Source organism: Felis catus, chromosome B4 (genome assembly GCF_018350175.1).
Source record: "Felis catus isolate Fca126 chromosome B4, F.catus_Fca126_mat1.0, whole genome shotgun sequence".
Lineage (NCBI taxonomy): Eukaryota > Metazoa > Chordata > Mammalia > Carnivora > Felidae > Felis > Felis catus.
Window position 1 is genome coordinate 105,855,375 of NC_058374.1, and position 12,707 is coordinate 105,868,081.

General features: G+C 36.9%; 1 protein-coding gene across 2 annotated transcripts in view; it reads left to right on the forward strand.

Annotated features, from left to right (window-relative positions):
• The window catches only part of TMTC2 (transmembrane O-mannosyltransferase targeting cadherins 2), a 404,748-nt gene that overhangs the window by 311,867 nt on the left and 80,174 nt on the right, over positions 1–12,707 (forward strand). For both annotated transcript variants that reach the window (XM_019835295.3, XM_023257281.2), the window contains exon 9: positions 83–164. In XM_019835295.3, coding sequence (XP_019690854.1) covers positions 83–164 — 82 coding nt within the window. The remainder of the gene's footprint in view (positions 1–82; positions 165–12,707) is intronic.

The following is a 12,707-nucleotide window of genomic DNA, read 5'->3' on the forward strand; positions in this document are numbered from 1 at the left end:
TCTACTTACTTCATTTGGGCCCAGGAGGTAAAGAATCCTTCATGATCTACTGCTGAATCATCCATTTTCTCTGTTTTTCAAGGGTCGTAAGAGTGAGGCTGAAAAGTTCTTCTTGAAGGCTATTGAGCTGGATCCCACCAAAGGAAACTGTTACATGCATTATGGTGAGTGGTTGATAGTTTTTTTCCATGTCCTCCCCCCCTCCCCATTTACCGTTAATGTTGATATGAGATTTAGGATTTGCTGGCAAAGAACATTTTGAGAGGGCATAGACTTCATTGTTACAGATTGAGCCTCATGGTGTAGTCCTAGTTTTTCATTCAAAGCAGGCATGTTATAGAGGGCTATGCATTATATTTTCCATTAATAATTTTCGTAGGACTTCAATGGGGAGAGGCATTTCCACAGTTGTTTCTTTCAAGTCCAGTGTGAAAGGTAAATAAGGTCTCATTAGGAAAGCATCTTGCTCCTTGCCTGATGCATGGTATATAACCAGAATATTAGCTCTCTTATATTTGTGAATGATAATATATTGTTCCTTGAGTATATCATTTTGAAGTTTCAGAGGTTTAAATTTTGACCACAAAATCTTGCTTTCTTGCTTTCTGGAAAATATAAATGTACCCCAGCCTCTAGATACCTGAGATTTGGGTCAAGGATAAACCATAAATGGTATAAAAGATGTCTTTCTCATGCAGTTCAGTCTTTGCCTTAATCAGTACAGAATGGACTTATATAACAACTCTGTCACACTCCACTCTATCATTAGGAGTGAGTCATGTGTTAAGTGAGGTGAAGTATATAGCTGGTTTGGTGTTGGGTAAGATGTACTTATTTCTACCAGATTTGTAGTTGGAATGGCTTTCAAGGAACCGAAAGACATTCACTTTTGCTGATCCTTTGGGGGAAAAATGATTTTTTAACCACTCTTGGCTTTGATGTGTTATTATCAAGTAGTAAGCTGAAAGATGGGTGGTGATTAAGTCTTGAGGAAAAAAACCCTAATATTCTTCTTCTTAAAGTTAATTCTTTCTTCTATTTTACAAATAGTAAAAATAAATCAGTGACAGGCTCTGAGTGTAGAAGAATGGAAATAATAGAATGGAGGATACACTTAACCAACCACAAGTCCATTTGCTTATTTACATTTTGCATATATGTTTATAAACTTAGGGTCGTGATGCTTTATCTTACCAGCATAACACAGCATGTAATTCCACATGGGTTATTGCATAACCACTCCTGATTTTGTTTCACGATGCAGTGTTATTGCCATGTTAAGTTGGCAGTCAACTAATTTAAGTTTGCTGCAGAATATATTTTATTTTTACAGGATTTCTCATATGAAGTATTTTAAATTAGACTTTCTCATGCATACTATTTTGGGTACCCCTACTGTGCATTAAAGTAGGTCCATGATTATTTTCCCTGAGTGCTAAAGAATCTCTTCTTATTGCAACTTTTGAAGTAGAATTTTTTCCCCCTATCTTGCTTTCTGCATTTCCTTTACCTCAAACTAATTCTACTTAACCTTCTAATCTTATTTCTATAATTTTGTTACATGCTTTAGATATTTCACAATCAATTCCTTTAAATTTCATATTGGCTTCATTTGAATTGCAAGGGGAAAAAAATCACTGTTGTGTTCATTTTAAGAGTTTGCCCCCTTATTATTCTGACTTGTCTGTCTTTACCTATTTCTCTTTTTAATTTATTATTGTTTTTATATTACATCCTCCTGAATTTTTTTTTTTTTTGTTTGTTTTCAGTGTTGGTGGTAGGGAGTAGTTCTCCCATGAGAAGATTTTGGATATAGTTTTAACAGAAAATGCAACAAATTCCTTATTGTCTAGGTTACATGAAAGACAGTGATGATAACACACATCTGTAAATTATGTATTAAAACTGATTCTTCTTAGCACTCCTGGATTATTTAAAAAATTTTAGCACACATACATTGTTAGAGGTACATGTATTTTCTATGGGAGGAATGACTGCATAATTCAATATAATTTGATGAAATCGTTTCAGTACTTTTCCCCACGCTGGAATGGGAAATAAAAAGGACTCAGGCTGAAGCATCAAAAAGTTGTAGTTAAGGCAAAATAATCTACAAACGGACAGAAAGCCCATACGGAGTGCTTGATACACCTGTCTCACTGTGCTCATGTTATAAAAAATGTACATTTCATTTGAGGGAAATCTACTTCAAATGACTGAATTTTAAAACTGGAAAGTTGTTTTCAATGGTTTAATATAATGTGTTTAACATAATCTGTTGTACAAATAAGTTGACTGAAGCCTAGAGAAATGGCGTTGGCTTGCCTAAGTTAGTTGAAGTAAACTAACTTTTGGGTCCCTTGATAACCACCAGTGCCTTTTCTTCTCTTATGTATGCTCCATTTCTTTCACAACATTGGGAGACATACAACCAGATGTGCGGGTGGGTAAGTAGGCCGATATTTTTGATTAGTAGGTCATTCTATGCAATTTTAGAGTGCCAAATTCATATAAATCATAACTTAGCTTAAAATGTTTAGGGAAGGATTTTTATTAATTTTAATGTGTATAAAATGTGTCTAATGGTAGAAGGTACTGTTTCTTTTTCAGAAAGTGAGTAGGGCTATGTAGGAAATAAATAGGGTGATGTCATTTTTAGAAGGTGATGTGGTGGGAAGTGGGGTGCTTCTTGAAAGCAAGCAGGCAAGTAAAACATTTGTGAAGAGGTGATATTTGAAATCTGTAAGTGTGAACCAGCTCTTTGAAGAGCCAGGTAACAGCATTTCAGGCAAGTAACAAAGTTCAAAGTCGTAGGCAAGAGCAAGCTTGTGTTCACAGTCGAGAAGGAAGGCTAATGTGACTGGATTATATTAAACCAGATGGGAAGGTGGGAGGACAAGGCTTAGCTCTGTCGACCAAGCTAAGGAGTTTGCATTTGCTTCCTAGGGAAAAAGAAGGGACCCTGAGGAGAAGACAGGATTAGGGGAAGGTGGAGGGGAACTCTATTGCTATGTTTTAGGCAAAGAAGATAGTTTGGACTTGGCAGTAGTTGTGGGAATGTTAATATTTATATTGAAATTATACACTTACCTTCTTTAGAAAATTCTAAGATAATTGAGAATGGAGAGTCCCTGTTTTCCGTTTTTGCACCATCAATATCTAGCATATTGCCCTACTCACAGTAATGTGTAATAAATGTCAGTTGAGCTCAGTTAGAGGTAGTCTCCATTTTAATTGGATATGGATTCCAAAACGGACTGAAAGTTTGTTCCATTAGCATTTTTATTACTTCTTGTACTGAGAATGTACATACTATGATTTCTCCGTCAACTTACTGGTTATGGATATTCTTAGGATATTTATACCCACAGATTGAATGAATAATACTTTCTCAGCTTAAAAATAAATGTTTAATGAAATATACATGTTATTTTGTGTCTTTTTATAAAATGCTTTTGCAAACGCCCATGAAAATGCCAGCATGGGTGAATTTTGTTCTATTGGAGATTCACTCTCCTGGGTGATTATGTGCTTGTGATTTGCTTGTTAATGATACAAGTGACTTTGAAAATACTATGCAGTTGGGACTAGACAGAGTGAAGTACAGGAATTTATATTGGCTGCAATGGCCATTAGAAGGCAGTGTTTAAAAGTATTCTCAGTTATTTGCATTTTTAATCCACTAGTTTTGTGTTTTGGGGAAGGGATTGCATTGCAGACTGTCTTTTCTGCTTCAGGTTGGCTTGCCACAAAGAAAGCTAGACAGGTTTGTAAAACTGGTTCAGTAAGTTTGTCAAATGTAGGGCCCGCTAAGGGGCACCTGAGTCATTCAGTCGGTTAAGCATTTGACTTTTGATTTTGGCTCAGGTTATGATCTCTCAAACCATAAGATCAAGCCCTGTGATGGACTCTGTGCTGACAGCGTGGAGCCTGCTTGTGATTCTCTCTCTGCCTCTCTGTCTGCTCCTCCCCCTACTCGTGGGCGTGTATGTGAACGCCTGTGCATGTGCACACGTGCTCTCCAAATAAATAAAAATAAGTTTAAAAAAAATGTAGAGCTCTCTGGTCCCTGTAGTCTCTGGGATGAAGATTCCTTATCTGTAAAGTGTGAACGAGTTGATGTGGGCTTTCAAAATGTGTTTCAGTGCTAGGATTTCATGTTGTTGCTAATATATACTCAATTTCTCACTAATCTTTCATCAAAACTTTTAAGGAATGTATAGAAAATATGTTTCAAACTATGGTGTCAGTAATAGTATAATGTTACATTCATAATGTCATCAAGCTTACAGTGTACCCCATGTCCATATGAAACAAATCATCTGAAGGCTTTATGGAAGGTAGTTTATAAATGTCAAAGATGAGGATTTGGTGGCTTACTGTCTCATGTGGGCCTGTAATTCATGGAATTCTCCATGGATTTCCCTATGGCTCCAATGGAAAGTTTCTGCCAAAAAAATAAAAGTTAAGACAAGAGGTCTCTGTCTCTGTCTCTGTCTTTTTTTTTTTACAAATTACTAGAAAAATCATTTTGTCAAAAAGATATATTGTAATTTTTCTTTATGTGCTTAGTAGTAAATTTTATGTAGATTGAAACAAATTAAATCAAAATGCATTTATTATGAGATACCTACTATGTATACATCTGGGTAGATGGAAATTCATTAAATATTAAGGATAAAAGCATAAAAAGTGAGAAGGAAGCAGAGTATGATAAATGCTATTAGAAGTACTCTTTTATGTTGACCTTGGATGGTTTCTTCTTTTCTCAGCAACCTCTTGACCATACACCTTTCCCCTCATTTTCTTCATTTCGGTTACTCTCTCTGGGTGAAGGTGTTCATTCCAAGAGTTCAGCTATGTAGTGATGAGTCCTGAACCTCTTAATCCAACTTAGTATTTACTAAGTTAGATGTAAGGAGACAACAGGGAGCTTGCAAACCGATGAGGGAGGCACACGTTGTAAAAATAATCATTTAATTATAATTACAATTGGTTTTATAAAGGAGATATAGTATAATAAAGGGGCCTCGATTTGGGAGGCTGGGGTGCAGGAGAACTGTGCCTGACGAGCTGACACATAGGCTATATTTGAATGAATAGTAGTTCACCAGAAAAAAAAAAAATGGAGAAACAAGTGGATACTTTGGAGAATAATAAAGCAGAGAAAATATTTGAGGCAGAAGGCACAGCGTATGCCTGGAGAATAGGTCAAGGACAGAACTAGGACCATAGCTAGAAACTCTGTGAAGATACATTCTGGTTCCATAGAAGGAAGAACATCCAACTTAGGAGAGCTGCCAGGTTAGGAAATGAGTGCCCATTGAAGATTTTTCAGCTGTAGATTTTTAAGGATGTTAGAGAGAATTCAAGCAATGGGAATGGAAAAGGACTGGTCCAGACAACTGTGAAATCATTTCTAATGTGGAGGAACAGTCATTTTGTTATTCTTCCTCTTGAACCCAAAGAGAAGTGTAGAATTTTTAAAACTATAATTATCTAGGTTATTATTTGGCTCTACTATCAATTTTAGAATCCTGAAAATGTCTTATTACATTTATTCTGATTTTTTTGATTTTGTCTTAACTCCTATGAGTTAGGAATAGATCTCAATGCCATTTGATTGAAATAATGGAAGTTCAGAATTTCCAAGTGACTCTCTGGATCCGAAATTTTCAACATACATAGTGGGAGAAGAACTTGAAAAGTCCAGAACTTTCTACAATTAAAATTCTAGTCTGTTTGTCTCTAGGATACTTTATATGCCCTTAAATTGCATTTTAAAAAGTAGATCCTTGTGGAAATTGTTAAAAAATTATATTTGATATTTCATCAGTGAACACTTTAAGAGAGGAAGTTGAAAATATGTGATAAGTCGAATTGGTAAGAGGTGTGTAGTTACTTTTTATTATCATAATTAAAGCTAGTCAGTAGGTGGCAGTTAGCTGAGGTTGAATGTGTTGTAACATTTTATTTTTAATCACTTCAGAAACTCCAAGAGTAGTTTTAAAAATTAAATAATGAACAAAATAATGGTGTTTCCTTGATTTAAAATGAAAATACATTTTTGGTGAGTCTGTGCAAAATTACATTGAGATAACGGTTATGTTTAATGCTTAAGACCAAAATATTTTGTTAAAATATCAGTATTTGTGTCTCTTTATTGCTCCAAGGACAGCACAGACAGTTCACAGGTATATAGTTAGAATATGATGTTTCTAAATGTCATTCCAAACTACTTCGTTTCTTACCTCTGAATTTTTATTTTTAAATTTGTTATTACTACAATGTGTCTAATAGGTTAATATTATTTAATCTTCATACCTGGTGTGTATTTTATGTGAGGTATTTTTGAAAGCCTTTTGAAATTAAAACTAACCATGACTAAAATGGGAAAAACAGGGAAGGGATTCTCTGAGCTAATAAGCAAAGAATAAAGGAAAAATTAAAGGATTAATGTAAAAAGAAATACAGTAAAAGGACAAGCAGGTAAGTGATAAATAATTTCCATAAAAGCATAAGCTAAAACATCTGTCTACTTAAAACATGAGAAACTGGGGCGCCTGGGTGGCGCAGTCGGTTAAGCCTCCGACTTCAGCCAGGTCACGATCTCGCGGTCCGTGAGTTCGAGCCCCGCATCAGGTTCTGGGCTGATGGCTCAGAGCCTGGAGCCTGTTTCCGATTCTGTGTCTCCCTCTCTCTCTGCCCCTCGCCCGTTCATGCTCTGTCTCTCTCTGTCCCAAAAATAAATAAACGTTGAAAAAAAAAAATAAAAAAAAATAAAACATGAGAAACTATAAAACTACAAGGGAAACAGAATATAAAGACCAAGGGATATGAACAAATAATTCCCCAAAGAGAAAATATAACAGATTTTAAAAGATAGGTAAACATAGAATTTCCTCAGAAATAAAGAAATTCAAATTAAAATAGCAATAAATTCCCTTGTTACTCTGCATTTATTCTCAATAATTCTCTTGATAATATATGTTAAGAAAATATTTTTTCTATGTTTATTAACAAAAGGTAGTAATTGGGCCATACCATTGCTATTTATTAGAGGCAAAAATAGGAAGGCATCTAAATGCCTGAAAAAGGGAAATGATTAAATAAGTTATTGCTATTCCCATTTGATGAAATATTTAATATCCTAAGTTAAACTTATAAAGAATATATAACACAACTGCCTATGTTACTGTACATGAAGAGTGATTAAATTTTGAAAAATAACCACATCATTGGAAAAGCAAAGCAAATAAAACCAAAGAAGCAATTTTAATAACAGATGTTTTAGCATTTTGGACTCTTACAGCCATTTTTTTTTGCAGGCTTAATATTTTCTATTTATATTTTCTTTAATGAGTACATTTATTATGAAGGAATATATATACTTGATAAAATGTGAAAGAACAAGTGTCTTAAACTATTATTCAGGTAGTTGGTAGAAAAGATAGCAGGAAAATTATTATAGTGAACAAATAATTTTCCAAAACTTATTTGACAGAACTCAACATGTAGAATTTCAGATGTAAAAATTAAATGAGATAGGAATAAAAAGAGAAAGGCATCTTGCCTGAAATCTCTACTAAGTACCACATTTCTGTGATGAATTCATCAAATATAATAATAACACAAGCATTTACTTAGGGCTTTTGTGTCCTGAGAAATTCTTGTGGAATTCTCATTTAATCCCCACAAAAGCCAGGTGGGGAGATTGCTTGACTGTCTCCATTTTACAGAAGAGGAAAGTGAAGTCATGAAGCTGTAAGATAAATTACCCAAGACTTCAGTGCCAGTTAATAGTAGAGGCAGCATTTGAACCAAGGTACCCTGACTACACTATGTCAACAGAGGACATGAACAGGTATATTTTCCATCCACAGATACTCTACTGATAGGTTTATTGATACATGAAATATATATCAAATACACTGAAAGTTGGGACTCACCCCCCCCCCTTTTTTTCCCATCCCCTTGGGTGTTAGGTTTTCAAAATATGGATTTGGGGAAGGCACAAACATTTGGACCATTGCATCCACCACATTTCCTTATTAACTCTAAAAACAAAAAGAATACTATTGTTATAAAACATAGGAGGATTAAGACGTTTCACAGTATTAAAACGATTAAATCAATTCAAGTAATATGGTATGACCTGACACCAGGGTTTTGAGAATTTCCACGAAGAAAAGTATTTGGTGTCATGCTGGGCACATCTGTGCTCATTAATGCTAGTGCTATTATTGAAGCTCAGTGTTCAACAGTTATGTCTTTGCACCAATGCTGGGTGTTTTTATGTACCTTTTGTTGTTTCAGCAATCTAACACTGTGCAGAAATCATATCCTCTCTATTTTACATCTGTGGGATTTAAGGTATCAGGAGTATACGTGGCAGCATTTAAAGGCCCTATGCCTAGCTGGTTGGCAGAGCAAGGATTTGAACCTCCTTTCACTCTAAAGCCTAGGATATGTTTATGGTTTGCCTTGCGCTTTCAACTGTACGCACTAAATGTGAGCCTGGTGAGTCCTCAGTGGTGACAAAGACCCAGAATGCTGAGATTTTGGAGCACTGCTTGGGGGAGAAACACAGGCATGGAGCTCTCATAATCATGTACTTCAAGGCTGTAGGAAGGAAGGGCAGCTTGAAGTCATCAAGGCAGGGACAGAGCCTGAAAGGTACAGAGAGAGAAAAGAGCTCATGTAAAGAGGAAAGAAAAGGAAAGTTGGAGGCAGGGCACCAGATGTCACCCCACACAGTGGTACTGACATGATCTCATTTACTCTTCCTGATAACACAGCAAGGATATTCCTGTTTGTGAAGTGAGGAAACTGTGGCTGAAAATCAAAGAATCATGAAAGTAACCTGAGTGGCCTTGCTCCAGAGGTTCCCGTACTGGCTGCAGTGCCTCACATAACAAAGATGGTCAGTCAGTATTTTTGCAGTAAAAGGATGACTGCCGAAGGACGGATTGGCCTTTAGTTAGTTTTGCTCTTTCCTTTTCTCATCTCTGCTTCCATTTTTTGCATGGGAATAGAGTCCACTTTGCTTTAAATTGTAACGAAGTGATGCTTTGTTAAGAAAAAGGTACAGTTAAGTTCTGCCTCTGTTCATTGGGGCTGCAGTAACAGCACAACATAAACTGGGTGGTTTATGAACAAGAGAAATTTGTTTCTCACAGTTCTGGAGGCTGCAAGTCCAAGATCATGATGTATGCAGATTCAGTGTCTGGGGAGGCCTACTTCCTCATTGACAGCCTTCTCACTGTGCCCTCACATGATGGAAGGGGCAAGGTAACTCTCTGGGGTCTCTTTTATGAAGAGACTAGTCCCATTCATGAAGGCTCCAGGATTTCAACATATCAACTTGTGGGTGGAGAGAGTAGAGGTACAAACACTCAGACCACAGCAACAATTTATATATGCATATTATTTTGAATCTGTCTTTGTATGGGACTCAAGAAGACACAAAAGCAAGGTGATAAGAACTGAGTTAAGCTTTAGATTAGGGATAAGGGGGTGTAATAGATTTTGGAATGTGGCTCTCCCAGCCCCTCTGTTAATTGCTCCTGCAACATGGTCTACCTTTTGCTAGCTTCTCTGTTCCTCAGTTTCTTAATCTAGAGATGATTGCTACTGCCTCAGCTTGTGAGGATTTATTGACAATTCTGTAAAATAACTAGCCTGTCATATGTGCTCAGTTGTCACAATGACCATTTATTATTTTAAAATGGAATAGGACCCATACCGATACCTTGGAGAATGAATGAATCCTATAGAAAAAACTTTGGATAAGGTATATAAAAAAGAGACAGAGATCAGGGGGAAAGGGGACAATAAAAATCTAGATACGAAGAAAAAGAGGACTCTGTATCCATCAACATGAAGACAGAAAGAGAGAACAGAAAAGACACGATTGCTTGCAAGAAGAATGAGTATTATAGGTAACAAGTAATTGGGAACAGAGTGAGAGAACGAGCAAGGAAGGCAGAGAGGGAAAAAGAGAGATACTGGTTTTCCAGCCTTAGCTATTTGGATATGGTGATGGAATGCACTTTGAGATTCTTGTTTATGTTCTGCCTTTCACTTAATTGAAGACAGTTGTTCCCGAAGTTTGCTACCCTGCCATTAACTCTTCTGTGCCTCAGTGACACATCTGTGAAGGAACCCCTCAGAAGAGTCCTTTGAGATGGTGTTGGAGGGCAATGAGGAGACTCAGAGCTCTTCCTAGGAAAAGGGTATAAGCATTTGGCTCTGGGAGCCACCCCTCTCCATTCTCATTGCCATCGTAAATTAGTCTCAGAGGCACACTCCCTTCCTTACTGACTTCCCCTGTGTTTGAGACCTTATGTCTACCTCATTTCTTTCCTTACAACTCCCTTGTCTAGCAAATGACACTACTCACCTGTATACTTTGATTAGGTCACACTCTTCATCTAGTTATATCTTTACCTTCGTCTTTAGGTGGTAAAATTCCTCAGATTGTTTAAAGCCCAGTGTGAGCTTGTTTTCCTTCATACAGTGCATTGGTTTATATAATATATATATATATATATATATATATATATATGTATATATATATATATATACATATATATATATATGTATATATATATATATATATATATATACATATATATATATATATTATTTACACTTATAGTGGGTTGTGAGGTTTCTTCCTCCCTGTCCCTCCTCCCACTCCTTCTTTCTCTGACATCTTTTTACTTTCTCCCCAGTCTCCCTTCTTCTCTTCCTCGCCTCCTTCTACTTCTCACTCTTTATCTGACAGTCTTCATAACTTCCTCAATATTTCTCTGGCATTTCATAACCCTTCTGGAAAGAGGCAGGGGAGAAATAAATGTAATAAAGCATCCCGAGCCTTCCTGACCTCCTTTCTACTTGAGCACAGAGCCTTGGCCTGCTGTTCCTCTAATCTCCTTTGCACCAGACACCTTCCTTGCCACCTGTCCAATTCAGGGCAAATTTTTGGTCTCGTGTTCATACAGGGACAAATAGGGGACCTCCCAATCTCAAAGTGACCACTCCAGATTGATCTCCTGGGTATCCCTTTCCTCACTCACCTGGTCTACCTGTTTTCTCGGCCAGTAACCACCACACATTTATCACGTTGGGTTTGTCTCAATAAACCAGAGCTGTTATTAAATCAGGCTTCCAAGAGTGCAAAAACACAAAGCAACAAAACTAATAGAAGGGAAGGGGAGAGAGACTGGTTTTAAAGATTAGGAGCAGGGACACTTGGCTGGCTTAGTTGATAGAGCATGTGACTCTCTTGATCTCGGGGTCATGAGTTCAAGCCTCACATTGGGCATAGAGATTACTTAAAAAAAAAAAAAAAAAGTAAAAGCATACCTGAAATGCAAGGGATGCTCAGAAAGAGAGACACTCAGCAACCCTTCCTTCAGAGAAGCAAAAGGGAAGGTTCCTCTCCATATTTTCAATCCTTCCAAGTCTAATTAGCATACATTAAAACCTCTCGTTAGCAGCATCTTCTTTGGACAGCCAGTCTAACTCCTGAGCATGGCATTACCCCCTACCCTATCTTATCAGGTGTTTGTTACTCACCTTCCTGAATAGAAACATTTCGGGCTTGCTACAGTTCCAGTTTACCTGCCTGGCTTATTGCCATAAGATATCAACAAAATCAGCCCCAATATATCTACCATCTTCCAGGGTTTTCCCCTGCTTCAGTCTGCTGAATCTTTAAGAAAAGATTAGATGCTTCTGGATATTGGTAATGTTCTTTTTCATGATCTGGCTAATAATTATATGACCATAGCCACTTTGTGAAAATTCCAAGTGATACCCTTACTTGTCCCCTTTGTGTATATTCAACTTTGATTATAAGTTGAACAAAAACCAAGTGTTTACACCATCCAGACACAATGCACTTAGCTTGTGATACCTTACATCTCCTCAAATTTACATCTCTTTTGCACTTAAATATCTCCATAATCTCCTCTTTCCTCTACTAAGTTGGAACTGTTTCAAGGATAAATGTTGCATTTATCTTCCCCCTTCTCCACTGCCAGTATCACCATATCTTATGTGTATTAGGCACAATATATGTTTCTTGGATTGGATACATTAACCCATTGTTTCTTCTTCTTTTCCCAGACTACTGAATTTATTCCAAAGTACAATGGGGTATAATAGATTTTAGTCAAATTGCATTAGTTTGAACTGTTGTGGAATTAGTATATCTTTGAAGGTATAATTGATGTCTGGGTTATTTGCCATGTTCTAAGAGAAATTCGGAGATCGAAAACCAGGGCTGCCATGTTGCTTATATTCATAGAGACCTCACTGTGAATAGCAACCTTGGAAATTTTGCAGTACACAGCATGTATGGCCATTTAGTGCAGCCCTGCCTAAAATCACTCTTAAAGTGACAGGATATGAATAGACAAGTGCCTGGTGACCTATGCTGGCTGGACTCTAGCTTACACTTGCAGATGACAAAAAGTAGCCACATAGGGACATAGGTAATTCATTCCTGTTATTGAATGTGTATTTATTAAATCCCCACAGTGTGCCACGAAGTAAGAGAGTGAGTCACTCTGATATCTGGAGAAAGAGCTCTCTAGGTGGAGGGAATGGCAAATAAAGACTCTGAAGCAGGAGTCTTTGTTTCTCCAGTGTGTTAGACAAACAGCAAGAGGCCAGTGTACGTTGAGCAAGTGACCAAG